The sequence below is a fragment of the Gallinula chloropus genome (assembly GCF_964237585.1).
Source record: "Gallinula chloropus genome assembly, chromosome: 9".
NCBI lineage: Eukaryota > Metazoa > Chordata > Aves > Gruiformes > Rallidae > Gallinula > Gallinula chloropus.
In genome coordinates this window covers 11,658,586-11,686,269 of record NC_140094.1, presented here as the reverse complement: position 1 = coordinate 11,686,269, position 27,684 = coordinate 11,658,586, and the positions used below count along the sequence as shown (strand labels likewise).

General features: G+C 43.4%; 1 protein-coding gene across 1 annotated transcript; it reads left to right on the top strand.

The window, feature by feature from the left end:
• ABHD2 (abhydrolase domain containing 2, acylglycerol lipase) lies at positions 1–23,928 on the top strand (the record flags this gene model as incomplete). The annotated part of the gene is made up of 9 exons (XM_084268076.1): positions 1–194; positions 10,030–10,205; positions 11,724–11,891; positions 14,447–14,630; positions 17,895–17,987; positions 19,672–19,782; positions 21,039–21,108; positions 21,934–22,018; positions 23,557–23,928. The coding sequence occupies 9 exons, from the start codon at positions 1–3 to the stop codon at positions 23,751–23,753; spliced, it is 1,278 nt and encodes a 425-aa protein (XP_084124202.1). The 3' UTR covers positions 23,754–23,928.
• Between the last annotated feature and the right edge of the window lie 3,756 nt (positions 23,929–27,684).

Here is a 27,684-nt window from a genome sequence, read left to right as displayed (position 1 = left end):
ATGAGTGCGATGTTGGAAACCCCCGAGCTGCCGGCGGTGTTCGATGGGGTGAAGCTAGCTGCAGTTGCTGCTGTTCTCTATGTTATTGTTCGCTGCTTGAATTTAAAAAGCCCAACTGCCCCTCCTGAACTCATTTACCAGGACTCTGCTTTGGCCCGCTTTCTGCTCAAATCCTGCCCACTTTTGACCAAAGAGTAAGTAGTATGTTTTTTTTTTCCATGCTAACTTGTGTTATAGGGAGTAGGATTGCACTTAACTGTTCTTAAACCTCGATGCAAATGAATGTCAGGGTATTCTCTTGATAAATTCAACCTGACCAAGTCAAGCATTTCGTTATTGTTGGTGTCCCAGGTGCCTGAATTTAGGACCAAGCCTGATTGTGTAGAGCCCTCAATGGACCTATGGAAAAAGTCACCCCTGCCCTTCTGTGTATAGTGGCAGTATTCTGACTTTGTACTGTACCAGCACTATAGCCCACTGTCTGTGGAAACAGGGGAGGGATGGATGCAGTCAGCACTTGTTCCTGTTCATGTACTACCCTTTCAATTAGGGAAGAAATCTGTTGGGGCTCGCGGGAAGGAAACGTTTCCATGATGTGTCTGTGCACTTCCAATGAAAGCAGGGATGGCTATTAGTTTTAAAGTGCCTACTCTTATTTGAAGTGCCTTAAGTTGATTGAAGACTAATGAAATCTATTACTGGTTAGAGCACATCATCATAACTAGTTTAATAAAGTAATGACATACTGGCCAGCTCTAAGCCTGTTGAATCCACTTGCACAGTTGACATAAGGTCAGCTTGAATTTGAGCAGGCTGATCCTTGACCTTCCATTCCAGGACCTCTAGAAGGAGTGCAGCTGCCCTTACCTTTACCAATAATATGTAGCATTTACTAGAATTTCATGAGCTTTGGAAGGACAAGGACTTTGATTACAGTATTTCTCTTCCACAATCACTTTGAAAAACTTGCAAGTCCTATTTAGAAGCCCTAAATACATCAATTATCCAGTAAGTGCTGAGTGCAGCTGCATGAACCTTCCTTTTGGATCTGAAAAGTCAAGCTGACTTAATGATAGTCATTGTAGGGCAGATGAGAGGCTTTTAGCGGTGCTGTGTTAGGTCCCTTGATTATATAAGGTGTAAGATCATAGGCCCCAGGCTCTGTAAACTCTTAGATGAAACAAAACATTATTCATTTTACACTGGAGCCCAAAGAGGGCTTCCTGATGCATTCTGAGTTCAGTGGTAACATAAGCGTGTGGTGAAGCTGAGCACTGAAACTGGATGCTTGATTATGTCTGGTGCCTTAACTGTAAAGCAGTTGCTTCCCTAAAAAAAAATACCAAGTAACTAGAACCTCCTTAGTGTGTCTTAGACACTCATCATCTCAGTGTTGACACTCTGGACTGACACAACCCTGAAAGAGCAAGTATGAAGCTGTGATTACCAGTCTTGAAGGTGTATTAGGCTAATTTTTGGAAACAGGCTGTAAGCAAGCTAATTCTGAGTCAATTTTACTTTTCTTTAACCTCTGTTCTTACAGCACAAGCTCCTAGCACTACTGTATTCAAGTCTCATCTTTGGTTTTTCAGTGGGAGAACAAAGCATTCCCAAAGGAGTGAAGATACAAAACATGTCTAAAAATTGCAGTACATCTGTTGTGCATTAATTGCAGGAGTGAAGAGCTGCTCTCAGAACCCGGTGCTGTGTTAGGAGTGTGCAGTCTTGGATTGTTTGCTTTCTCTGGATCAGCTGAGCTCAGGCTTGCCAACTTCTCTGGAAACAGCAGCAGTGATTTCCAACATATTGTTCTTGGGTGAAACATTGTTTCCTGGGCTCATGAAAGCCTTTGAGGCAAATGCAGCTGCAATAAACCATAACAAAATGTGTCAATAGGTGGTTCAGTTTTTTGTAACCTGTGTATACCAATGTTAGGGGAGACAGGAATACAATTGCTGTTGGAGATTGAAAGGGTTGGCAGGGAAGACAACTCTGGGAAACATGATTATATTTTTTTGCTATTCTAGTGATGGTATCAGACTTTTTTTACTACAGAAATTAAAAAAAAAATATTGAAGAAATCCTATATTTAGGCATGAAAGTCACCTAGAGGCTAAAGGGGAACAAATATATTTGAATTCCTGCAATTATGCATGAAACAGTTTGTAGGACTAATTAGGAAAAAGAGATGTGAAAATAGCTTGTGCCATACTCAACTGAAAAATGTTGTAAGACTTTGATTACTTGCTAATTATTCAGACTGTTAGGAAAGCTGATTAAGCAACTCTTTTCAAATTCTACCAGGAAAGCCAAATAAGTAGCCCAGCCATCCCTTCTGTGATATCAGCACTGGGATTGTTGTAAAATCTGTTGTAAAACCAATTCTTCTGTACAGCTGTGAGTTGGCTTTCAGACCTGGTTTGTTCAGCTCCCTTGAGTCTAAGGGAGGCAGGAACTAGGGTATCACTGGAGAAAAGGCAGGGTGACAGGGAGAAGGCAGAAATAAGTTGTGAAAGCTGTGCAGATACAATAATACTTAAACACTTTTGGAGTTTATTTTCCCTTCGTGGCACCATCCTCACAAATGAACTTATTCAGGACATTGTCACTGTAGTGTCATTCAACAAGCCAAGTGGTGGTGAATGAATAATTTAAGAGCTTTGGATTGTAAAGCTGCTGGAGAAGGCTGTTTGCCAGGTACCTGGTACTTGCAGATGTTAATACCACTTCTCCAAACCAGATAGTGTTTGATCTATACATAGAAAGCTGCTGTTAAGCAACAGATTGTATCTTCCTAGTTCTCCTGTTTCCTTACCTCTTCACTTCTCTTTCTTTACCCCAGTCCACCTCTGTCCTTTGGCTTACAAAGTGGAGTAGCACCATCAGACCCTTTCTCATCCAAAGGACTGCTGCATGCATGGAAGCTCTTGCAAATCAGCACAGCTATTGGTGCCCTTGAGCACTTGGACCTAACCCCTGGCTGCAGCTGTCTCCTTTTCCTGTCTTTCAAGCTGGTACAGAAAGTCTGCCATCTGCTCTCTTATTCCTGTAGAAATGCAGCATTAGCTCTTTGATTCATGAAGCAAAATTTGGCCAGTGCTTTCCATACTGGGCTGGAGATTTTTGTTGACTGTTCCAAATTTATTCTACCATCAAGTGTGTTTGTGTAGCTTTATTTGTGTAGAGCTGTGGCACAAGTGTCATCCTTATTGAAAAATAATTATCCCTGCTGTCTGTGCACATTTTTTTGTTAATAAAGGCAAGCTCCTAAAGATGGAGGCAGATGACTGTCAAGCCTGTTAAATACTGTAAAAGATCCAGGCTAGATCCTCCTTATCCTTTGTTTGCACAGTAACTGATACTGGATAAGCAAGCTGCTTGGTACCTGAAGACTTTCTTGCACTGTCATTGCTCTTCTAGATGCCAGGAGACAAGTAGTGAGAAAAGTGGCTTCTAGCTTCTGTGTTCTCTTTTTTCCACTGAATAGTGAGTGAAGTTTGATACCTGCCAGCTCCTTAGTGCTTTACCCTGGGATGAACACTTCCAGGGGAGTAATAAACCAGAACAATATTACTCCTGAAGCTTTGACAGATGAATGTGTGAGGTAGAGAAGAATGGCAGCTCCCTGTTGGTAAGCTGAAGCATTGACCCTGGGGAGAGAAACAGCTTCAGGGGGGGTCTGAGTCCTAGTGAGGTGCTCTGCTGTGGCATTGGCAGCAGCCTTGCTTTCTCCAGCCCTTATCAGCAAGGAAGATATGCTGTATTCCTTGTGCCCTGTTTTGACTAGAGTGCTTATTGTTGTTACCAAAGTTTGAGGAAGGGTGTGATGTGCACTTTGCTAAATAAAAGCTGCCTAAATTGTGAAGGAAGTGGTTTAACTGAGGAGGCCAGTATGTATTTTTTTAATAGCTCTCACTTCACACAGTTTCTGTGGACAGCAAACCCTTCTGTTCCATTTCTGTTAGCTTATTTTTCTGAGGCTCAGGGGCCAGGGAAGCTCTGTAAGCTGCTTGAGTTTAACCTTTTGCTGTATCTTTGCCATGCTGAACCCTCTGGCTAAGCTGATGGAGAAAAACTTGCTTTTTACATATTTGGGGTGAGGGATGTTGAACCCTGCAGACTTCTGGATGAGCTTTCTTGATTGGAGTTCAAATTGCATTTCCTAGCATCTAATAAAGGACAAGGTTCAAACAAGGGTTGATTTGTAAAGCATCCTTTAAGTACCTCCAGACTGCTTTGTAAAAGGGGGGGGGGAACAACCCCTGCTGCCTGTTGTAATGCGGGTGACAGTTTTTGGGGTGTCCCCCACCACAGACAAATATGATACTGATAGCAAGAAAGGAGAGCCTACAATGTGCTACAGCACATCAAAACTGATGTAAGAGTTAATGTTTAAAGTGTTAATCTCATCAGATGAAATGAAGTAATGCTCCCAAAATAAGCCTGTTGCTGAACTTCCACTTCAGATCTTTAAGGACCTGAATGCTGATGCTTGCTAATAAAAATAGCACAGTTCTTGTGCTTTGTGTGAGCTGCTTATGCAGCTGCTGCTTTCCTAAATTCCTGAATAGTGGCTGATGTACGTGCTCTAAAATCATAATCTGCTGCCTGAGAGCCACTAAAACTTCATCTACAGTCATGTGTTAGAATTGTTTTTAGCATTAAAATGCCAGAAGAATGTTTGGGCAACACCTAGGAATTATTTTGCTCTTGGGCACTATTGGACAGCCACCTATCAAGATGTGGGGCTGCACCACACAGCTGAAATACAGCATTTGGAGCAAAACCACTAATGTTTGTGAGCAAACTTGTATAAATGGCTGTGAATTCACTTAGCCAGTTAAGACTGAACTATGTACTACTTATGTCATATAGGTTAGCTTCCAGAATAAGTAACTGGCGTTCCCCAGAGCTGTTCTTCTGTTTGCCTTGTGTTGCAAAACCCTGTTTGTTACCAGAAGATATAGGACTGGCTACTGGAAGCCATAACTACCTTAAATATTTGTCTTTACTCAGAGTGACTGTTATCTGTTACAACTGCCCAAATCAAAACAGGAAAATGAGTCAGTTAACCTTTGGATCTGGAGCAAACTGGGAAGCTGGGTTTGTTTCATAGAAATTGAGGTGGGTTTTTTCTCCAGTATAACTCAACTTTGCCTTCTGATTGGTGCTATCAGTACTTGCTTGTCTGTGCTGTTGCGGTACGTCATCCTCGCCCTTGCGTGGGCATGCATATAGCTCCTTGGCAAGGAGTCTTCCTGACTGCTGCTCACCACTCAGCTCGTGTCATCTGTAAAGTATTATTGCAGTACAGTGGAAATGCTGCTTACAGACACAGTGTCTGCTCCTGGGCTCTTGTACATCTGTGAGCAGCTTTGCTGGAAGCAGGCAAACCAAGGAATGTAAATTAAATAATCTCAATACAGTCAAATTTGCTGGGCTGGAATAATCTCTACAGTGCACTGCTTTCCGAGCCCACTTTGGTTAAAATAGGCATTATAGAGAAGTTGAAGTCTGTAATGTCTTTGAACACTTTCCTTGGTTTTACTTGGTATTAATGTAGGGGGATGTGACCTGCTTTTATGAGTGAGGAGCCCTTGTTTAGAAGACATGGTTAAATTTAGCAGTGGTGATAGATTTAGCATAAAATCTAAAGGGCAATGCTTGAATGCTCCTTAAACTGGATACCACTGAATTGCTCAGTCTGCATGATATCTAGCTTGTGTTTCCCTGTGTCACACCCTGATGAACTTGTTTTGCTAAAGTAAGCAATTAGAAAAATACCCTGAGTACATGCTCTCCTGCCTACAGAGTGATTGTTTCAGGGGAGCATCTCTCTTCATCTGTTTGCCATGAGGAATGTTGGCTTCACTACAAAACAATCTGTCCTAGCTATTGCTATCCTCACTGGATAGTTGGGTTTTTTCAGCTGGGTTGAATATAAATAAGTCTCTGGAACTTTCTTGCATATGTTAAGTTTTACTTAAGCCTGTTATCTGATCTGCACTTCCAGGAGGTGAAGATTCTTGTGCAATTCCTGGCAAGTTGGGGTTTTTTGCCCTCACCAGTGTGGTATTGTCTGCCTTCATAACTGAAGAGTTCTTTCCATGTTCTCCTCCTTTTAATTTTAGTAAAAGCAAGCTGAAAATCCTCACAGGTCCTTCATAAAAAGGTATCTTGCTCTTCAATCCTGTACAGTCTTGTACTATTATGCTCAGCACTTGGTCTTGATAGTTCTTGTAGACTTCATCAGTGAAAGATGCAGACAGTCACTTGTAGGAAGATGTTCAAAACCAGATTTGTCCATTGCCAAAATGAAGGGTTGACAAAAATAGTCAGATCATGTGCCTGGTTCTGCTGTAGATGATAAGGACGCTTTACAAAGTCACACTTGTCCCTCAGCTGAGGACAGCTTTCACTGGAATGCAATGATAGAGGCATCACTTTGTTACTGTCAGGGCTTTATAGAGTTTTGTGGTATGTCAGATTGGCAACTTAGTAAATGAAAGCCTAACTTTTATTGGCTTCATGTTGTTTCATTGATCTGTTAAGGTGAGTTTTAATCTGCCTTAGTTTTTCACTGATTATGAGAGCTATGCAATCTGGGCAACTTTTTTCCCTCTCCCTGATGAAGTCTTGTGATGATCAGTCTCATGGAGCTTGGGTACTTAGGGGATTTTAGGATATGTCTTGCCATAAGCCTATTGCTTAAAGGCTGATGAGCGATAGTAAAAGAAAAGAGAGGTGAGATAAGCTGTTGCTTTAACACTTCCATGTGTTTCAGAGCTTTAACTGCTTTATTTAAGTGCAAAGTGCAGAAATGCAGGAGTAACAAATCTCTGCATCAGAGTGCTGTCCTATGCACATTACTCATGCTGGAACTTGACCTTTGAATATTCATTTAGAAGAGCAGAGTGACTAACCCAGCACATCCTTGCTGCAGGCAGTGCAATGCTTCAACAGCTGAGTGGAGTTTGCATAAAAGACAATCGCAGTGCTTTACTTGCTTGGTCTGGAGGATGCTCAGAAACACTGGCTTGTGCACTCTGAAGGGACCAGGCAGTGAATGCACCCTTGTCGATCAGACTTGACACAGTTTTAGCTTTCAGATGGAAATGTTGAACCCACAGGTGGCATTTCCCCACTGTTTGGATGGAGTCACAGGGGTGCCTGGTTTAGTCTTTAACAAAGAACATGGAGATGAAACTGTATTTGCTGTTCAGCTATGTAAAGGTTTGGCTTACTGAAGATCAGTACTTCAGGTAGCTTCCAGACAAGTTACTTGAAAGCAGGTTTGGATTTTTCCCCCTGCAGAAGCCAGCTGTGACCTGAGGAGGCAGGCTGCTCTAAGCAGTGTGCTCTTGGTAAGCCTTTTGTCTTCAGTAGCCGTGAGGCTTTGAAGACTTGCAATTTCCTCTCTAACCACATCCTGTGGTGTGTGCTGCTGCAGCTGCTGCATCTGTTCCACTGGATGACTCTAACTTATAGCTGGAGACTGCACTGCAGACTGTAGGTAATATGAGGAAAGGATTGGTGTTTGCAGAGATCCTTCTATTTTTTTTTTAATCACAGTGGTAGCAGTCACCAGCCACAGCTGTATAATGTATCTGTTGTAGCTGGAGATACTGCTTTCTTGTTATCCCTGTGGCATAAGACTTTGGGCTTTACCTGGGGTAATGCTTTACTTCTGTATAGTGCTTTTCAAATAGAATCAGCAGAACTTTCCAGTGCTTGTATTTAGCCTAAAATTAGCCATGCAATGCTGTCGATGTCAGAGTCTCTTGTAAGAGTGGCAAATTCCTTTCATAGGTTTCCTTTGACAGCTACCCTCAAAAGAGCTACTACCAAAACCCATCCACAAAGGACTTCTGTAAAAGACAAAAAGTCAGTGAACCACTGATTACTGTGTTGTATGGTTACTGACCTGAACTGGTCATAAAGTCAGTGGCAGGAGTGAAGCTAGCTGCTTTTCTGATACTGGAAGACTAGTAGTGTCTCTTCTACCTGATGTAACAGTTGTGGTTCAGATCCCTCTGTGGTGAGCTGTCACTTGAGCAGAGCTATCTGTGGTGGCTCTTGTGCAGCCTTGTTTACATTGTCTGTGCTGTCCTGATGGCTATCTGCTCTGAATCATGAGTGTGTATCCACTGACTACTTTCCACCTCTGCCAGCTATTGCAGAAGATGAGCTTGCACAGTCCCTTTTATTGCTGGGGACATGCACAGCTGGTGTGCTGCACACTGCTCCTGGCAAGACCCACCTACAGTGCCCATCTCTCACTGCAGGGATGCTGGTTGATAGAAGATGGTGCTACTGGCCTCATGTAGATTCTTTGAAATGCTTTGTAGTTGAGTGATAGAACCCAAGATGCACCCAGGGCTAACTTACAAGGTTACAAGCATCAGTTGGCAGCTTCTGTAGCTTCTATTGAAGTGATACCTGTTCTTAGGGGAATCTATTTTGGGTCCTTTTGGAAAGTGCACTTGTAAAAACTGAGCAAAACTGCATAATGAACTGCTGTGTTGCACTAAGAAGCCTCCTTCATGGATGAGGGAAGTGAACAGGGAGAAAAGGTGTAGTACTGCTCTTGTTAAATAAGTCTAGATCTTATTTTTGTAGGAAGCTGTGGGTTTTTTTGAGGAATGTGTAGGGGCAACAGGGAGTTATGAATACAACACATGAGCTGTCATGGGGAATAAGGTCCAGCTGTGTGAGTAGGTAGTGTCAGAGTGTAAAGAAAGCAAGGTTTCTGTTGGGCTCTGGTAAATCTGAGCCCCAAGCTGCCTAGTTTTCTGTGAACAGAGAAAAGCATGAAAGAATAGGCTCTCTGCTCCATGTGGTCTCATAGAGTTGAAGGGGATGATTGGAGGAATACCACACACCTTTTCTTCTCTCCCCCCAGCCCCAAATAAAAAATGGGGAGGAGTGTTGCTGGTCTCTCTGGATCCAAAATGATGTCAGAAGCTCTCAAGCTTCTTTTGGATGCTCTGCATAGCAGAGACCACAGCTCCTTAATTAGAAGCATGTTCCCTGGGACTGCTCTTCTCCTAAGCAGTAAATCATTCATGCTGTCCTGTCTGGAACTGATGTCACTCTCTTTTTCAAGGCATTGGCTTAGTCTGTCCATTGCAGAGTGACGAAGTGACTGTTCCACCACAGCCATGTGGGCAGCAGTATGTCTCCTGTTAAGCCACTTGCAGCTCTGCTTTTACTAACAGAACTGGTAACTAAGCCATTAACAGCCTCCCAGCTCATAGCTGTGTTTCCCCCATGTCTTTGGGGGGGGAGCAGTAAGCCAGGGAAAGATGGAAAATCTGCTTTGTCATCTAGTTTTAATATGCCCTTGATAAACAAATGTAATCAGTGGAGTCCCCCCTCATGTGGAAAGGGATTTACTATTCAGTGGAACTTGGCTGGCCAATTCTGGCAGGTCCTCTTAAAACTTCCCAGCTTTACCTCTCTGCTTGAGAGGCAAAATCACCCTGTGCCATGCTGCTGCTCAGACTGAGGAGAGCAGTTCTGTATAAAACCATCCCAACCGTGAAGTCTTGGGGCTTTCTGTCTTCTAGAACTTGCTATCCATCTTGTTGTTTCTGCCACTGGCTTGTACAGTACAGTGCTTTTGCAAGGTCATGTGGCTCAACCCAGCAGGCTTCAGTGTTTCAATTAAAACAGATTTATAACACTTTAGAGGTTTTGGAGGTCAGTTTGGTTGGCTAGCAACCTGCTCTCCCTATCTCGCTGAGGCACAAGGCCTCTGTATTTGGTGGGAAGCATTTGTGCTTGTAACATTTCAATACAGAGGAATGTCTGGATTTTGGTGGCAGCTGCTGCTGCTATTGGTGCTGATTTCTCAGCTTTGAGAGTGTATCAGTCTGTCCTTGGGTAAGGCTGCACAGATCAGCACTGCCAGTTCAGTTGGAGCTGAAACAATTTCATATCTGTTGCTATATGTGGTGGTGAGGGGAAGATTTGTTACAGGCTTGTTACCACAGTGAGGATAAGTAATTCAATTGCTGCCTCTTTCAGGTACATTCCACCCCTGATCTGGGGCAAGAGTGGACATATCCAGACTGCCCTCTATGGAAAAATGGGCAGAGTGAGATCCCCACATCCCTACGGGCTTCGCAAGTACCTCACGATGCCAGATGGAGCAACAGCCACGTTTGATCTCTTTGAGCCGCAGTCAGAGCACTGCATTGGAGGTAGTCAAACAGCTGCTGGCTGTGTATAGCTGCTAACATTGATACTGGGCTCTGGGGGGTAGATGAGGACACTGCTTGATTTAGCAGAAAGGATAGACAGTGCTGGGGCTGCTAAGCAGTACTAACCAATGCATGGAGACTGTGAGGCCATCATATTGTATACCTACATCTTGGGCAGGAGGAGAGACCCTACTAGACTAATTAACTCTTTGTAGTAAGAGTCAAGGAACAGAAGTAGTGTTCCATAACCTGTGCTTCAAGTGGGAGGCTGGAAGCGATGATGGTGGTAAGTCTTCTTTGGAGTACCTGTTACCTGTGGGATCATAGAACAGAGACTACCTGCATGGGGTTCTCCATAGCCTCGTATGTATGGAAAAGAAACCAGACTGTCTCCTCCTTATAAACAGTTTCTTGGTAGTTTACTAACAAATGTGCTTCAGGGTCTGTGTGAAAACAAACTCCGTGTGCACAGGACATGAAGGAGTCCAGATATGAAGAGAACTCAGTGAGAAAGTAGAAAATAATGGTGATTGTTTACAGCATTATGTATGTTCAGAGTAAATGTCAACTTTTCAAAGTCACTGTAAATGTTGCTGTTACTAGCAGTTACAACAGAGTAACTGGGGCTTGGCTTCAGAAGCACAGTTTACCTCTGCAGTAGCTGACTTCATTGTATGCCTGTGACTCCTGTTTGGCCATCAAAAAAAATCTGAGTTTCTTTTCTTAATGGTAACTCTGCTCACATGTTGTACCACGAGAATCTCAATGCTGACAGTTATCTTCATCATTGAAGAGAATCTGAGCAGTGCTTTTCTAATGAGGTAAAAATTCAGTGGCTAGAGCTGCTAAGTGTTGGAGCTTTGCATTTAAGTGCCAAGAGTCTGATAGCTAATTTGAAGCATATATGCTAATCCTGAATGTAATTTACTGTGCTACTTGAATTACAACAATTACTTTCCTAGTTGATGAAATAGTATCTTGTTAAACTAGTGAACAGTGTCAGCAGATCAAATATCATTAGATTAGCCATGATCTGCTTTGTAGCTAATGCCAGCCCATCAGAATGTCTGTGCTTAGCAAAGCTCCAGTTTGAACATCTGTCTTACACCCAACTCTGGAAGGGAAACAAGGGGAAAAACTGCACGAACAAGCAGTGAGCTCCAGAGCTTCCACACATAGTAGCAACAGGCTGTCAGAAAGCAAAACGTGTAATGTCAAAAATACCCTTCAGAGGGAAGAATTTACTCTTGGTCTCTAGGCAGTGCCTGTAGAATTGTTTGGACAGTTTTCCCTGCAGTTAGAAAACTGTTCATCTCCTGTAACATGAATTACTTTTTTACATCTGTAGCACTAGAGCTACCAGCCTCCAGTCCTGCACTGGATTTTTGGCAGAGTGGTAGGATTTTTAGCTCTCTTCTAGTAGATGGTTTCCCACGAGTTTGAAATGGAAACCTTCTGAATCTCTTTAATTTGCATGAAGTGACATTTACTTAACTTCTCTCCCTTCCCTTTGCACAGAGGATGTCACGATGGTGATCTGCCCAGGGATTGCTAACCACAGTGAAAAGCAGTATATCCGCACTTTTGTTGACTATGCCCAGAAAAATGGGTACAGGTGTGCTGTCCTGAACCACCTGGGAGCCTTGCCAAACATCGAGCTCACGTCTCCGCGGATGTTCACCTACGGTAGGTGCTTTACCTGGCACCTGGGGACTTAACTTCAAGCTTGTGGAACTTCTAGGGCTTCATCAGCCTCCTTCAGCATAATGCAACTACCACGTCTCAATAAGGATAACTTTGTGCTGTTTCTTAGGAGCTAGTCTGAACTTACATGTGAGGGAGAAGGGAGGCTACTACTGGGATTCACTTTCCCTTGAGGCTTCTCAAGGAGGCAGTTTTTTGAAAAGAAAACTTCTGGAGGGTTAGGGAAAAAAAGCTCTTGTGACTACTAAGAGCTTGCTCAAATCATTTTAGAGCTGCTGAAATGCCTGTTTAATGGAATGTGAAAGAAACCTGGCTGTGCAAAGTAAACATTACTTCTAAGGCTGTGTAAAATGTTATGTGAGAGGAGTTCGTACCACTGTTTCTAGAAAGTATGCTCCTGTCCTAGGAGGGACACATGAGGATGGGCTCTGGATGTAACACAATGGTCAAGGAACAGCAGCAGTTGTGCAGTGTGAGGGTAAAGCTACAGCAGTGGTAATGCCTAACTGCCATGGTCTTGGGCTTTCACCTTGAGTACAAGGAAATCTCCCTTAACCTAGAAATTAAAAGGAATAGAGGATTTGGAGCCATGCTGAGGGTGACTTTAGCTATTAACTGCCCTCCTAGTGAGTAACATGATCTTGGTAAAATGTGGCTGTCTTGCCTGTGACCTGATCTGCTTGTTCCTGGGTTCTCTTGAGCCCTCGTGTCCCTCCTTACTGCAAACATCTATATATGTATTATGTGATGAGTTGAGCTGAGTGGTATTACCCTTCTCTTTTAATAATCAAACTCTTAGTGGTGTCTTAAAAGTTTGAATGTTTATATTGAGCAGCTGAATTACCAAAATAGACACACTGTGCTTTGAGATTTTGGGTCTGGCAGGCAAATAGACTGTAATGATTTGTTGCTTGTTTTATATAGTTATCAAATCTTCTCAGTGGACAACACTGCAGGAATACCAAGTACCTCAATTTGTATTAAAGTCTTGGACTGCTAATGGCTTTAAGCCTGCAATGTCTTGGGAACTAAGCTTGGCCTCCTTAAAGCATTTGCTTTTTTGATAACTCAAGAGCTTTCTTCCATGGGACTTTGCTTTAGACCTTAGGGAATTATTTTTGTAGTGCAGCTCTTGAGACATACCTTTCTGAGCATTTTATAGCCTTGGAAAGGGCAAGGAATGCCTTGTACTTCCTTTGGGTATGACAGTAAATCACTTGGCAGAGTTGCTTGTTAAATGGAGACCAGCAAGACCATAAGCAGGCTTTACTTTGCCTCCAACATAAATATCCTAGTGTCCTTCCAGCTTTTGCTGGATTCCTGGCATATTTGTTGAGAAGCAAGTAGCATAAACTTGGGATTTGCTGAATCCTTCAGCCTTTACATCAAGCTTGACCTGTTGCCCTTCTAGTTTGGGATTTCTGAAATGGTTGCCAGCTGCCCTCAAATCATGAAGGTCAAACACTAAAGTATTTTGACTGCTGACTTCTTCCAGAGGAAAGTAGAGCAGTGCAGCATTTGACATCTTGAGAGAGACTCTCTCATTAAGAACATTCCCAAGGAAGTGCCCAAGCCCTGCTGAAATACTCAGACAGAAGTCTGCCACATGGCTGAAGTAAACACAAGCCCTGGTGCTCCCTCTACTCCAGAGCTAGCCAAAACCTGAGATTGATGTCTGGCAAGGATGGGGATGCAGTGTAACACTTAAGTTGGTACAGGGTAGAATCCCAACTTTTAGCTGTAGGTACTTGGACGTTGCATGTGTGGAGGCCTTCAAATCTGTCAGACAATCTAAGGATCCCAGTACTTCCAGAAGCTGGATCCCTTGGTGCCTGCAGTCTGTGGGTGGAAGTGGGTGTTACCTGAGAGCAGAACAGAGCCTTACAGAGGCACTTGTCTCTTAGAGAGGGATGCCCATGCATCTTTTAGGAAGCTGCAGTATCTTTACCTCTTCAGTGGTTAAAAAGGGCTAGCTGCCTCTGCTTAAATCCTTCCCTGTGATTCCAGAGAGCAGCTGCTCAGTCTGTCCACTGAGAGCTCTGGCCTGACAAGCCAACTCTGCATTTCCATCTTCTCCCTGCATCAGCCTGGATTTAAGGATCCATGGCAGCCTTGCTAAAAGCAAAGGGGCAAGCTGCTTTCCAGGCACCCTGCTGAAGTTCAGACACAGCAAACTGCCTCAGGATGGTGGTGATGTGTGCTGTTCTTGAACAGCAAGGTCAAGCCCACAGTTGTTGGACTCTGCTTTTTAAGCTGGTTTAGAAAGAAGTGTTTGGATTGTCAGAGTAGATGTTGCTGTGATTTTTTTAAGCAAGTTAATTTCATCTTTGGCACTCCATCAGAACTAGGCATGAGCTAATGTCCACAGGACTCATAAAACAGATACATGAACACGTGTGAAGTGGAGCTATTAAAACCTAGAGGTTATTGGAAAGTCATAAAGCACAAGAAGCTGAATTTAAAGCACACAACTGAAGCTTGAAGTGGGAATCTAGATACATAATGAGATGGTTCTTGACTTTTGTCCTTACTTTTAGGTTGCACCTGGGAATTTTCTGCCATGGTTAATTACATCAAGAAGACCTATCCTCAGACCCAGCTGGTTGTCGTGGGCTTCAGCCTGGGTGGAAACATTGTGTGCAAATACCTGGGAGAGAACCAGGCCAACCAGGAGCGAGTCCTGTGCTGTGTCAGCGTGTGCCAGGGATACAGTGCACTCAGGTAGGTCTAGAGACTTCTCCTTCCCAGTCTCTCCTGGGGTGCAGGAGCAGCAGATCTATTGCTACAGCATTCTAGAGGAGGCTATCCCTGTGCAGTCCTGGTATCGTGAACCTGGCAGGCTGGGCAGCATGATAAGCTGCTGAGATGATGCAAGCAGTAATAGCTCATGCTTTCCTCTCAGAGTGAGAGAGAGGTATCCCTTGGTTCATAACAGCTTGTCTGGCTTCAGTGTGAGGTTTCATGTGGCAGCTTTTACTTGGGGAGTCTGGAAAGAGACACATGGCTCATCTACTGTCAGTCCATGTTCCTCTCTTAGTGTGTGTCACTGAAACAGTGCTGTGGACTGATGGAGAGGCACCTGCAGCTGTGTTACATTACTTGGAAGATGGGGAGGAGAAGGCTAACCCTAAAGTCTGCCTGAAGTGTTCCCCACCTGGAAGCCAAGGCTGTGGCACTTCAGAGCTGTCACAGCTCCACCTAGCGCTAACGCTTGCGTTGACTGGAGGACCTGGATACACCACAGCTAAAGGGGTAACTTCCCACATATGCACAGCTGACAGATTAGAACAGTGTAACTGGCTAAGATATTGCTTTCAGGTTTTACTGTCTGTACAGATGGGCAACTACTAAGGTGTAGCTGACTTTGCAGTAACTTCACTGCATTTGGGGGCCCTGAAACTATTGGAAAGGCAGGAGGGGCTGTTGAGATTTAGGGTATTTGAGTCAAACTTAATTTGGCAGATAAAGACAGTGAAACTGTGGCAGCCCTGAGATAGGTTTGCTATGGAACTTGGCTTCTTGATCTCATTGAGGTAGCTAGAAATCTCTTGATGGTGCTGATGCTTTTCCTGTACAAGGACCACTTTGTTATTCAGCAGTCCAAGGTACTTTCTATGACTTGAACTTTTACAGGTGGAAGCAAGCAGCTTTTCTGGAAGCATTAAGATGTGATGAAAAGCTTGATACGCACTTAGTAATATTCCAGCATACTTGATCCCTTTTGAGATCAGATGTGACTACTGCTAGCTCCCCATAAATTCGCACACTTAAAATCTGGACAGATGCTTTCAGGAGCACTCTTTCTGCTTTATTTCAAACAAAATGCTCTTAGTTGTCTTCAGGTTCTAGCATGGAGCATCCTTTTAAAGCCAGATCCTCAATTATAGGCTGCAGTCTACTTGGTTCATCTTCTACAGTTATGCAATATTGTATTTCTCGCCTCCAAAATGATGTGAGTAATGCTGTTCCATAATCTGATCTCTGTAGCAGTATGTCATGATGTGCTGGTAGAATAGCAGGGCAAAGACAACCTGTTTAACAATACTGCACTTGGATTTTTGTGTGGAAAAATAACAGCTGCTTGTCAGTTTAATGCAAGTCGTCTGTGGGTTGTGAGGATGGATTACTGAGCTCTGTACTCCACCTGCTGGGTAAACATCTACTAGCAAATCTCCAGTCACAAAACATCTATGTGTTACTGAGAAAGCTTCTCAGATCTTGTTTCCCTACCTAATATCCACTGCTGGTTTTAAATGCTAATCAGTTGAAGACCTTGTGGAAAGGAACATCAGTAAAAGACAGGATAAGGACATTGTACCCTTGGTTAGAGAAGTGGGAGGGAGGAGGCACAGGGTACCTTCAGGTGGAATGGTTAAGCTTGGCCTTCCAGGGGCTTGGTCTGGTAGGTTAAAATAACTGATCCCTCTGGGCTACATGAAAGCAGCTTGTGCAAGTAGACATGGCCAGTTAGTTTAAAATACAAATTTTTTTCTTCCTAAGACTATAGAGAAAAACTTTTTCTAAGACAGCCCCAAAGAACTTTAGGAAGTAAAGGAGGAAAAAACAAGTGGTGGTGAACAAGATGAATCGGGGATCTAGAGTATGAAACCCTTTCCAGAGCACTAAGCATGAGTCATAAAGCAGCAGAATACTAGGATCTGGTAGAGGAACTTGAGGCTCTTTAATGAATTAACATGGAGTCTGGGGAAGTTGTTCCCCAAGGCTAAATGGGGACAAACCTTCTTATTCCTTAATCTTTGCCTGCACAGGCTTGATTCCGCTTCTTGATCTGGTGGATTGCACCTTCACCATAGCCACAGGCTGTGGGGAGAGTCCCCAGCTTTGAAACCTGTGCAGTCTTCAAAATACTGGAACCTGCCTTTTTTTTTTTCAGTGCTCACAGTGCTTCACATTAGGAGAGCTACTGTACACCACAGGAACTGGGGGAATGTGGTAGCTTTAACTTTAACTGTCTTACAATAACTTAAAAGGTTTGCTTGGAAAACCTCTTGTGGAGAAAGAAATGTGCATCTTCCTGTCTTCCATCATGCCCCTGTCCTGGCATAAACATGGCAGTTATAGTCTGGAGAGACAAAGATAAGGAAGTTTTAAAAAAAATAAATCTCTACTCCAGCATGCTGTTCTCCCAATAAAACATAGCTTGCTTTTGCTCTGGTAAGGGGCTTGCAGGTTGTGGCTTGGGAGGTCATGGTAAATCTGCTGTAGTTCTCATGGTATGCTAATGTTTAAATGGTAGGGGTACTTGAGAGGCTGAAACTGCTCCCAGCATTCTTAGGTTGCTTGGTAAACGACAGTGTGTTTCCTCAGTAACAGCAAGCCCTGTTAAGAGTAAAGCTCTAACCTGCCTGTGACCCTGCATAGCAAAGGAGTGCTGGTATCTGGCAGAGCTCAGGGGAGTGTGGATGACTCTCTAACTCTGCTTTAACAACAGATAAGCTGTGAAGTGCTGCTCTGCTTTGAGGGTAGGTAGAGACCAACTCAGATGCCACTTTGCAGCTGTGACTAGCAAATATTCCAAAGGTTCCTGCCAGTGAAGCTAAAACAATAACAAGTGTGTGTCCATATTGGAAACAGCTGCACAAATTACTTCCCCTGCAGAGCTATACACACAATAAACAACCTGTCTTCCCTTGCTAGTCCCATTAGATAAATTACATTCAACTTATGCAAAGGGTTACAAAAATCCTCTTGTCAGTGTTGCAAATCTTGATTGATGGTTCTTAAATGCTCTGATCAAAACAGCTAATTGCCTTGTGCAAAATGAGACTGCAGATCTGTTTTCTGATACTGTGGAACTTCATCAAAGTGGAAGTCATTTCCTGGGAAAGGTTAAGCTGAGGCAGGGAAGGCCTGGAGACTTGTTTACATAGCCTCTAGGCTGCCATGAGATGTTACAGTGTATTAATTAGATCTTTCAAGCTTTCCATTAACAGCTTTAACTGTTCTGCATTGTGTGTTTTTTAGGGCACAGGAGACCTTCATGCAGTGGGATCAATGTAGAAGATTTTATAACTTCCTCATGGCAGACAACATGAAGAAGATCATCCTTTCTCACAGGTACTGCAGTATATCACTTGCACTGAAAGTATTGAGTCAATTGCTATATTGGATTTGTCATCTTGGTCCTTTAAAATAGAGCTCCTGAAATATTATGCACCAGTTCCTTGCTTGGTGGTCTTCAGATAAACCATCAGAGAAGAGGAGCCCGTGTCAATCTCATTTATATACTGCAAAATATACAAATAAGCTTTGGTGATCCTGTTAGAAGAAAGTAGGCTTTATTGTCTCTTTGCCTTCCAAGGAAACTTACTTAATGAATAAACAAGATGCACACAGGAAAACCCTTGCAATTAAACTTCAAACTGGAGTATTCTGCATCTGTTTCACTTCTAGCCAAAGAATTCCCTATTCAAGAAGCCTCTTGTTCTGCCACCTACCTGAGGTAGGACTGATCTTCAGGATCTGCTGTATGGGGCTGCTGCTTGTCAAATAAGTAAATAGTGAGGCTGTAGCTCTGGCTTCTAGTAGTTCCTCTAGAAACAGAATGTAGCCAGCAAAATACTTAGTGGTCTTCTTCCTGGAGTGCAAGTGTACTTGTAGGATCCTTGTGCTGCTGTTGTGATCCATGGCGCTCTCATAGCAAAGGAATGTGTGTGTTGAACAGGTGACTTGCTCAATGTTGTTGTTGTTTCTAGCACCAAAAGTTTCTCTTTGTACTTCTTTCTAGGGTAATAAATGTGTAGTTACCTCCCTTGTGTATATTTGAAGCTGCCTGAGAAGGAAAAGGAGGGGAACACTTTAGACTCATTTCAATTAAGAGCATGTGTCACCTGCAAACTTTTGATTCATTGTTTACCCTCCTGTGCAGTGTGAAACACTTGTCAGCTGCCCTAATTCCTCCTACATGTAGGATGATACACATAATTCATTCCAGATTTGATAAATATTTAGACAACTTAACCAAATTTAAAACATGAAGCTAGGTAAGCCCCTATTAAAAGTTAGTAAACTCATAGCCCAGAAAAAGCCAGTGCTAAGGAAACTTCTTTCCATAATCACTTGTGCTCTAAGGCGACTCCCCCAAATCAGACCTAGTCTCCTTCCTTCTGCCCTGCAGCTGCCTCTGAAAGGGAATACAAACTCCTTTCCAACTTGCAGCTTTTGTTCTATTTGTTAGGGGAGCGGTTTGTTATGGTGAAGAAACACCTCCTCCCCTGAGGGCAATAACTAATTATGACAAGTGTCCATAGTAAATAGCTTTCTGCAGAGGTAATGCCCCAAGTAATTTCTGCTGTGTGAGCTAACCTAATATCTGTGCTGGGGAGACTTTAGGACCAGATGGTGAAGGAGTTGCTATGCCCAGGACTTCTAGTGCTCTCACCCGAGCCACCCACGGGTTTGGTGTGAAGCCAAAGGACCCTCCCTCCAACATGCAGACTCTGTTCCAAATACCCATAGTGCTGTTCTGGGAAAAGCCTTTTTAGAAGTTCCTCATGTAATTTTTCAGCATAACAGCAAAATGCTTTTCCTCTGAAGAGGCTGCTAGGGTTTCTGCTTGCCTTGCTGCAAGGGAAGTGGACAAATAAGCTGTGCTTGTTCCCAAGAAAATCTCATCTATATGTAGCACATTTCTAGTCTTATCTTGTCAGACTTGGTAAAATCAGCTGTCCTTGGAAGAGGTCATGGCTTTGCTGGCCTTGTTATGTTTATGTGGATGTTTTTCTTGATGTTCCTCTTTCAGACAAGTTCTTTTTGGAGATAACGTGAAGAAACCACAAAGCTTGTCAGATGCTGATCTGAGCAAACTCTATACAGCAACATCCCTTATGCAGATTGATGATAACGTTATGAGGTATGAAGGGTGATCCTCTGATCCTAAACAGAACTCTGAAAGTACTTTCTGTCAAGTGCAGCTCTTGCATGCCCCTTGCTATGCCTGTAGGAATCTGCTGACATACAGGGCTGAAAACCTCATTCTTGCTCTGTCTTCCCATTAAATAAAACTTACAAAAAATACTATTGATATTCTTTATATATATTGATTCTGTGCAATCATCCAGGAGGCATTTATTGATCAGTAACATCTGAACCTGCAGCCTTCACTAATGTAGCAAGAGGCCAGCTCTGCCTGTAAGCTGTGACAAAAACCAGTGCAGAACATGGTAAGTGGCTCAGAGCTGGTCATGAGTGGCCTTAGCCCTGCTCAAATTCTGCAAGGATCCTTCTCCCCCAGAAATGCTGCTGCCTTCTCAAACATTAGGGTTGGCTGAGATAATGCAACCATTTTTTATTTGCTGTACTAACACCTAAATTAAGCTCTCTGCTTTATTAAGCAGTAGCCTGTTACTGCCTGTCTCCTTGAAAACAACGTAGCACTTTCTTCAGTGTTTATACCTGATAACAGCACACACCTTGGTATTGACACCTTTCCAAAGCAAAGCTGTAAATTGCTGGCTAAACAGCTGTAATGCTTTTGGCAGACTTAGAAGTATTGCTGCCTGCTTTTAAAAAGTCATTCAGAGGGAAATCTCGCCTACTCTGACCAAACTAAAAAAGAAGACCCCTCAGGTACCAGACCTATGTTGTCTCTTACATATTTTTTTTAAAAAGAAAGGAAAAAAAGCCCTTGAGTATAGGTTTACCAAATTCTTGGTGTGGGATGGAGTACTAGGGATTTGGCAAAGAACTAGAACCAAAGTGAATTCTGGAGGGCTTGTAGGCAGGCCCCTTTGTCCAGTATGTTTGAGGTTCACAAACTGCAGTGGTTCTCTACTTGAAAAGGCTTTTGGGTAAAGATAAACAAGATTGTAACTGTTTGGAATCTTCCACATGTACATTTACCTAAAGGAAGTGGGATGTATCAAAAGAAATGCCCTGAAGGCTGCTAGACTTCCACTTGCATGTTTAGCTTGTCTGTGCTATCACAGTGTTTGAGTAAGCACAGGAAGCTGTCAAAGGTGAGCTTTGCAGAGATGCTGGTTAGGAAGAAACATTGCCCATGAAAACTGAGGCATCACTCCTATCCCTGTGTGTCTGCTCTCACTTGAGAGGAAGAGTCACGTGGGTGCTAGAAGCAGGTGACTGCAATGACAGCCTTCTCTATTTCAGGAAGTTCCATGGCTACAGTTCCCTGAAGGAATACTATGAGGAAGAAAGCTGCCTGCATTACTTGCACAGGGTAAGGTCTTGCAAGAGAGACTGCTCTTGTACCTTCATTCTCCTACTGGAGAAGTGTTCTGTGGTGCCTGTTGTTGATAGCTACGTGCAGCTATCTTACCTGGGATTTTCAGGAATAATAAGGCATGGTGTGCTGGAGTTGGGGCTTCAGTTATTGCTACATCAGCACTGGGGTTAAATGCTTTGGACTCTTAAGAGCTTGTGACTGGCAGGGTAGTACCACCCAAGTGACTTAGTCATGTGTTCAGCTGAACTGCTCTGAGTGTATGAGAGTAAGGTGGGAAATGAGTGGCAGAGAGCCTGCAATTTCAAGAAAGAAAAACTTACTAGATACAGTGGAAGAGACTCATGATGCTATCTGGCATGCAGATGTTTAGCAGACCAAAGTTTTGCAGAGGTGGAACTAGATTAATTCCCCCTTGATCTGGGGGGCTGGAGGATGGAGACATTCCAAGGGAGTTTCCTGGACTCTGCCCAAGGTGTCTATGACAGAGCTCACACTTAGCTGCCTTATGTGTAAAGTGATACAGAGCAAAAAAGGGTGTAGCTGTTTGAATTCTGAGAATGGGGAAGATCTGTGACTCAATCTGCATTTGCTGTGATGTACCTCTGCCCCTTTTGTACATTTGAATTGGGGGGGGGAAATCAAGTGCTGTAAAGTACTCCATTGGTAAAAAGTCACCAAGCTGCATTTTGAACTCCAGGTACCAAGCAACTCTGAAACACGATGTCTGTCTTGGGTTAAGGTGGTTTTACAGTTGGCAGACTGAAATCCAAACACCAGCCCCTTACTGGTATAATTTTTCTTCTGTGTTTCTTGATGCAGATCTATGTTCCTCTGCTGTTGGTTAATGCTGCTGATGACCCTCTTGTGCATGAGAGTCTTCTATCAATTCCAAGAGCCCTTTCAGGTATGTTGAAGCAGTCTGCTCCAGCTGTGCATATTTGTGTACCCACTGCTTCCTTATCACATCACAGTACATGATTTCAAAGCAGCTTGAGTTGCCTCCTTACATCTCATCCTGTGGGAGGTGTACCAAGCCTCTTAAATCACCAGTGGATAGAACTGATGAGGCAGGAAGAACTCGAGTCCTTTCAGGCACCTTCTGCTGTGTTGGCTTGTGTTGATAGCCAGCAGGTTACTACCAGGTTGGATTCTTGAATGGAAAAACTCTTCCTCATGTTTTCATTCCTCACTAAAACTTAGTGGAAAGGTGTGTTGTTACAGTGACAGTCTTAAGTATGGATGAACAGCCCCCTCTGCTGATGAAGTGGAGGGGGCATATGCATGGCTGCGGGGTTTGGTACTGAACTAGGATCTCTCCCTTGAAAGGAGATCTGTGAGCTGTCAGCCAAGAAAGGCAAATTAACTTTAGAAGCTTGAAAGTGGGAGCTGGCTGCTGCTTCATCACACAGATAGTGGGTGCGCAGGGAGGGAGGCAGGGTTCATTTCTTTTCATGGTTGAAGATGAAGCAGAGAATTTATTCACAGCCGCTTCCAGACAGAAGTGAGCAGAGGGATTTTATCACCGTATATGGAGCAAGGTGGCTGATGTACTGTGTCATGGTTTAACCCCAGCTGGTCACCAAGCACCATGCAGCTGCTTGCTCACTGCTCCTCCCCCAAGGGATAGGGAGGAGAATGAGGAGAAAAAAAACAAACATCATGAGTTGGGATAAAGAGTTTCATGGGAAAACAAAGGAAGAGAATGCTAATAGTAATAACAAAGCAAGGGATGTACAAATGCAATTGCTCACCACATGCAGAAAGGGAGGGGGAAAAAAAATCCCTGATGCCCAGTCTGTTTCTGAGCAGCAAGTCTGCTTCCTGGCCAGCTTCCCTAGTGACACAGGGAGTATGACATTATATGGGGGGAATATCCCTTTGGGCAGTCTGGGTCAGATAGGTCCTAGCTGCTTGTGTACCTGACAGGGCTCAAGAAGCTGAGAAGTCCTTGACTTAGTGTAGACACTACAACTACTGAGCAACTACTAAAAATATCAGTGTGTTGTTGAAATTATTCTCATACTAGATCCAAAACACAGCACTATTCTAGCTGCTAGACAGGAAATGTACTCTCAGCTGAAACCAGGACAACTGTCAGACCTGGTGCAGCTCAACATGATATTAACTGTTTCAGTTCCAGTGTACCTGAAATAGAAGTTTGTTAAAGAATGAGCATTCTTACAGCAGGACAGGTACAGCTGTAAGGGCCCAGCCAGCAGTGTTTCTTGGGGAACCTTCTTGTACTGGTTGGTATTGGTTCCTGCAGCTCATCCTGTTTTGTGAAGCAGTCAGGTTGTAGTTTGGACTTCAGAGTAGACATGGCCTTTCAGTGCATTTCTGCTACACCAAGGACAGAATTGATTATCACAACTTCACAATGGTTTTGTTCTGAGCACCAGGATGTTAACCTTCTGGAACTCTGTGTCTCCTTTTGTTTTACAGAGAAAAGGGAAAATGTCATGCACGTACTGCCCCTTCATGGAGGCCACCTGGGATTTTTTGAAGGGTCTGTACTATTCCCAGAACCCCTTACCTGGATGGATAAGCTTGTGGTACAGTATGCCAATGCCATCTGCCAGTGGGAGAAGACAAAGTCTCACTGCTCAGACTCAGAGCAGGCTGTTTCTGGCCAGGAGTAATTGACCCAAAGACTCTGGATCACTTTGGTATATTTCCCTCTTTGGGAACATCTTGTTTCCTCACCTGCTGCTTCAGGTTTCTATTTTCCTTGATATCCTATGGCTGGGGTTTGATCACAGTGTCTTCTTCCCAAGTGGAGTTAAAGTAGAGGTTAATATCTGATCAGAGGAGCTTTGCATATATAGTCACTTGGGTTTGTAATTTACTGTTCTGCTTGAAGAGTTAAGTTGCTGACTGTGACTTGCTACAGGGTTACTGAGTTGAAGACTGCTTTCTTTAATATAGTGGAAGTTGCAAATGTCAAAATCCCTTCACCAGTGGGTCAAACACTCGATCTGCAACACTTGTTTAGATGTAGGTGACAGGGTAACACACTTCCTCTGTCCTTGTGCTGGAAACACCCTGTACCAAGCCACAAGCCAGTGAGTAATTCGGTGTGTAGGCTGCTAAAACGTGGCTTGGAAAAAAACAGATGCTTGACTGCAAGTAGAGTTCCAGCCTTGCACCATCTCAAGGGAGCCTTGTACTTCCTAGGAATGCACTTAGACAAGTCAATCAGTTTTAAAAATCCTTAACTTGGCCATGCTTCAGCGATCTGTGGATTGGGGTGTCTTTATGCTGGGAGTTCAGGTAGAGAAAAGCTGCAGACTGGTAATACCAGTTCATGTTTCTGTGTAAATGTGGTGTTGCACCAAGACCAGGTCAGTCACCTTCTTGTCATCTTTGCCTCTTTTTAAATGTAGTTATCTCTTTAGTACTGGAATCTTTGTCTGACCCAGGGTGTTTTAAAGCTGGCCTTGGCTTCCAAGTGGAAATCAGTCATTAAGAACCTGTAGGATCTTTCTGTGAGCTCAGTCTGGTTTTAGGAATACTACATAGGGAATTATGTACTCTGTTAGGGATTAATTTGTTGGGGGCAGGATGCAGGGATCTATTTAGATTTACTTTTATGTCAGGGTAAATAATACCAGAATTCTTCCCTTGGCTTTGAAAGCATCAGATGTTTTTCCAGACATGAGCCTTGCCTTACAGTTGATGGGGAACTGGATGTCTCCAGCCTTGTGCAACTGAAGTGTTATCTTTGCATGGTGAGCTACTTCCATAGCTGTGCTGTAGGATCACTGGCTCCAGTAAGACACTGGGCTCTTCCTCACTTGAATTCCTTTTCCCCACACAGACATCCCTTTTTTTTTTTAGTTCATGTGTGAAAGCAGTTGCAGGAAAGATGCCTACTCACTTGTGCTTTTCCCTGAAGTGGCTGTAATGGTCTGTGCCAAGATTGTTATTAAAGACTAGTCTATGCCCTGGAAGGAAAACTCTCATGGCAATCTGGAGACTGAAACTTTGTGGTCAGAATCTCCTTTTTCTTTTTTTACTGTTTGTTCTGTCAATTTTGTGGTCTTATCAGTCCATCCTTACAACTTCTTCATCACAGTGTCAGTGAAGTTCTTTTCCTGTCACACTTCCCACGTTAATTAGCACTTTATTGCTTCAGCCTTGGTCTGTGTTCCGGGCACTTTAGTTCATAGCTGATGAGTGGAACAAGCTGCAAGACTTCAGTCTGGTAATATATGGAGCAAGCCTTCTGGACTCCCCTGTCCCTGAACTTCAGTAGGTTAGAGAGGTGGGGTTTTGTTTCAATAAAGCAATAATTAATTATTGTAGCAAAGGTGCATTATCATATCAGGAAATTCCTTTCATTTGCCTTAGGCCAGACACCATGGCCTGTTCCAGTGACCTGTGGGTATCTGCATGTTCTCCTTGTCAGTAAATCCAGGTTTCCTCAGCAAAGAAAGATGTGACCAAGTAAAGCTATAGCAAGCCTTGGCCATGCTTGTGGCTGTTCCTTAAGAACTATTTTAGGCCATCAGTTAGCAAGGATATTCTTAGCTGATGGGTATCTTGTCTCTGTGTTGTTATCCTCCTATTCATGCTCATCTCAGTATCACTAAAATCTGTCATAAGAGACACTTCAGATTTTTGCCTAAGTAGCTGTTCATGTAATATTCATTGGGTGTGACTTAAATATCTCTTTGCTTCGACAGAAGTGGAGTGTAAACAACGCTTGTACACATCAAATAGATACAGTATAAATTTAGGTGTGTAGGGGGAGTATGCTTTTTATCTCCAGTGGGTTACAACTTTAGAAGTGTTTCAGCTTTCATCATGTACTGTAGCTGTAGCTTGCTTGGGTCGTGACTGTCTGCCTTGAAGAAACAAAACTGCCCTTCCCATGCTTCATGTGTCCTTCCTCAATCCAGCTTTACTGTGCTGAGCATCAGCTTCAGGCAGTTACTGAGGAACAGAAGTTAACTACTGTTGAGGTGAAGAACCCATCCTGTGACCCAACACATGGCTATTTGTGAAAGAGAAGTCAGTGTGCATCTGACCTTGGAGAGAAAAACATCAGCCTTCATGAACTGGAGAGCTTTAGCAAAAGCAGGGACTTCTCAAGCAGCTGAAGCTCTGCTTCCTTCCCAGGACCCCAGACTGGCAGGGCAGCTGTTGACTGGGCCAGAACATGCAAGTCAGGAGGGTGAGAACTGGTTCAGTATTGTCGGGGGACAATAATGGTGAGGCAAAGCAAATGTTTTGATGCCTCCTCCTTGGCCAAGTCATGCTAGTCCCTCTGACAGTTGAGCTTTGTCCTGGGAAGCTTTTTCTTCGAAACTATTTTCCTCCTTTTTGTAAAGAAGATCACTCTTGACAGACCAGACTTTCAAACAGGTTCTTCTGTTTCTGAGGTACAAAGAAGTTACCTTATCAAATCTACCTTCACTTCAAACTGTCACTACAGAAAATGGCCAATGAATGGCCAATCAGATTCTAAACAAGTCTCCTAAAACGAGATGAGCAACTGGGCAGTTCCCAAAGCAGCAGGAGCTGTATCTTTGTCTAATCAAAGATTTTGCTTTAAAGTTGGAGAGCCTTCTTAAGGAATATTCCTTCCTGCCCTGCAAGCCAAGTCTTCATACTCCAGAAGTGCCAATGCTGTGGGCATCCCAAAATTCTCAACTACAAAAGTAATATGGGTCTGTCTTACTCTTTTAACCCCTTTTTGCACCTTGCACTTGCATCTAAAGCTGTTTCAAACACTTGTGACTTGATCAACTAATTCAGGCTAGTGTAAGGAAGAAGAGATTGTTGTCCCTGCTCCTGTGTGTAAGGCTTCTGAAACCTGAGGTTCAGTTTACTGACCTTGTTGTAGGTGAGAGCAGTGAAAAAATCTGGTCTCCCCATCCCACCCAACTTACTGCTTTCAAAGTAAGACTTGTTGTGTCAGACTTGCAGCAGTAATTTAAAGAGATATTAGGGAGGTGGGAGAGGAGAAAGTTAAGCTGCTTCTAAGATTCTAAAGGGAATCCTGTATTAAATCTTGCTGCTGAGAGTAACTGGCAACTGGTACTTCGTGCCAGTGCCCTGGGTTGCATGGGACCTTGTCCAATCCTAAATTGAAATACTCTTCTCTCCCAAAATAAGGCAGGTGGTCTTCATTTGTCCAGTGAACTCAACCTTAAATGCAGTCTGAATTTTTAAGTCTTAATGGTGAAGTAGTCTCTCATCCCTTCTCCAGACATGAGGTGGTTGAAGTGTGCACTTGTAGATCGCTGCAGTGTAGTCTGATAGTGCAGTTCAAGATCACAGCACGATGAATCTGTCATGTGCTCTGTTAAACTTCAAACTGGGATTAGAGAAAACATTAGCAGAGCTCTTCCAGTCTCATGTGGTATACACATCTTTCTCATCACTGGGTCTGAGTAGCACTTGAACATAAACCTGAAAGACTCTTAATCAGGAAGTTCAGAGCTACTCCTGTTTGGTTAGGCTGGTCCAGCCATCATCTTTGTCAGGGCCTGGAGATGTTTGAGGCTTGTAGGTGAGCAGCTGGGACTGGCTCATGCTGAACACAAAAAAAACTTGCAGCTTCCA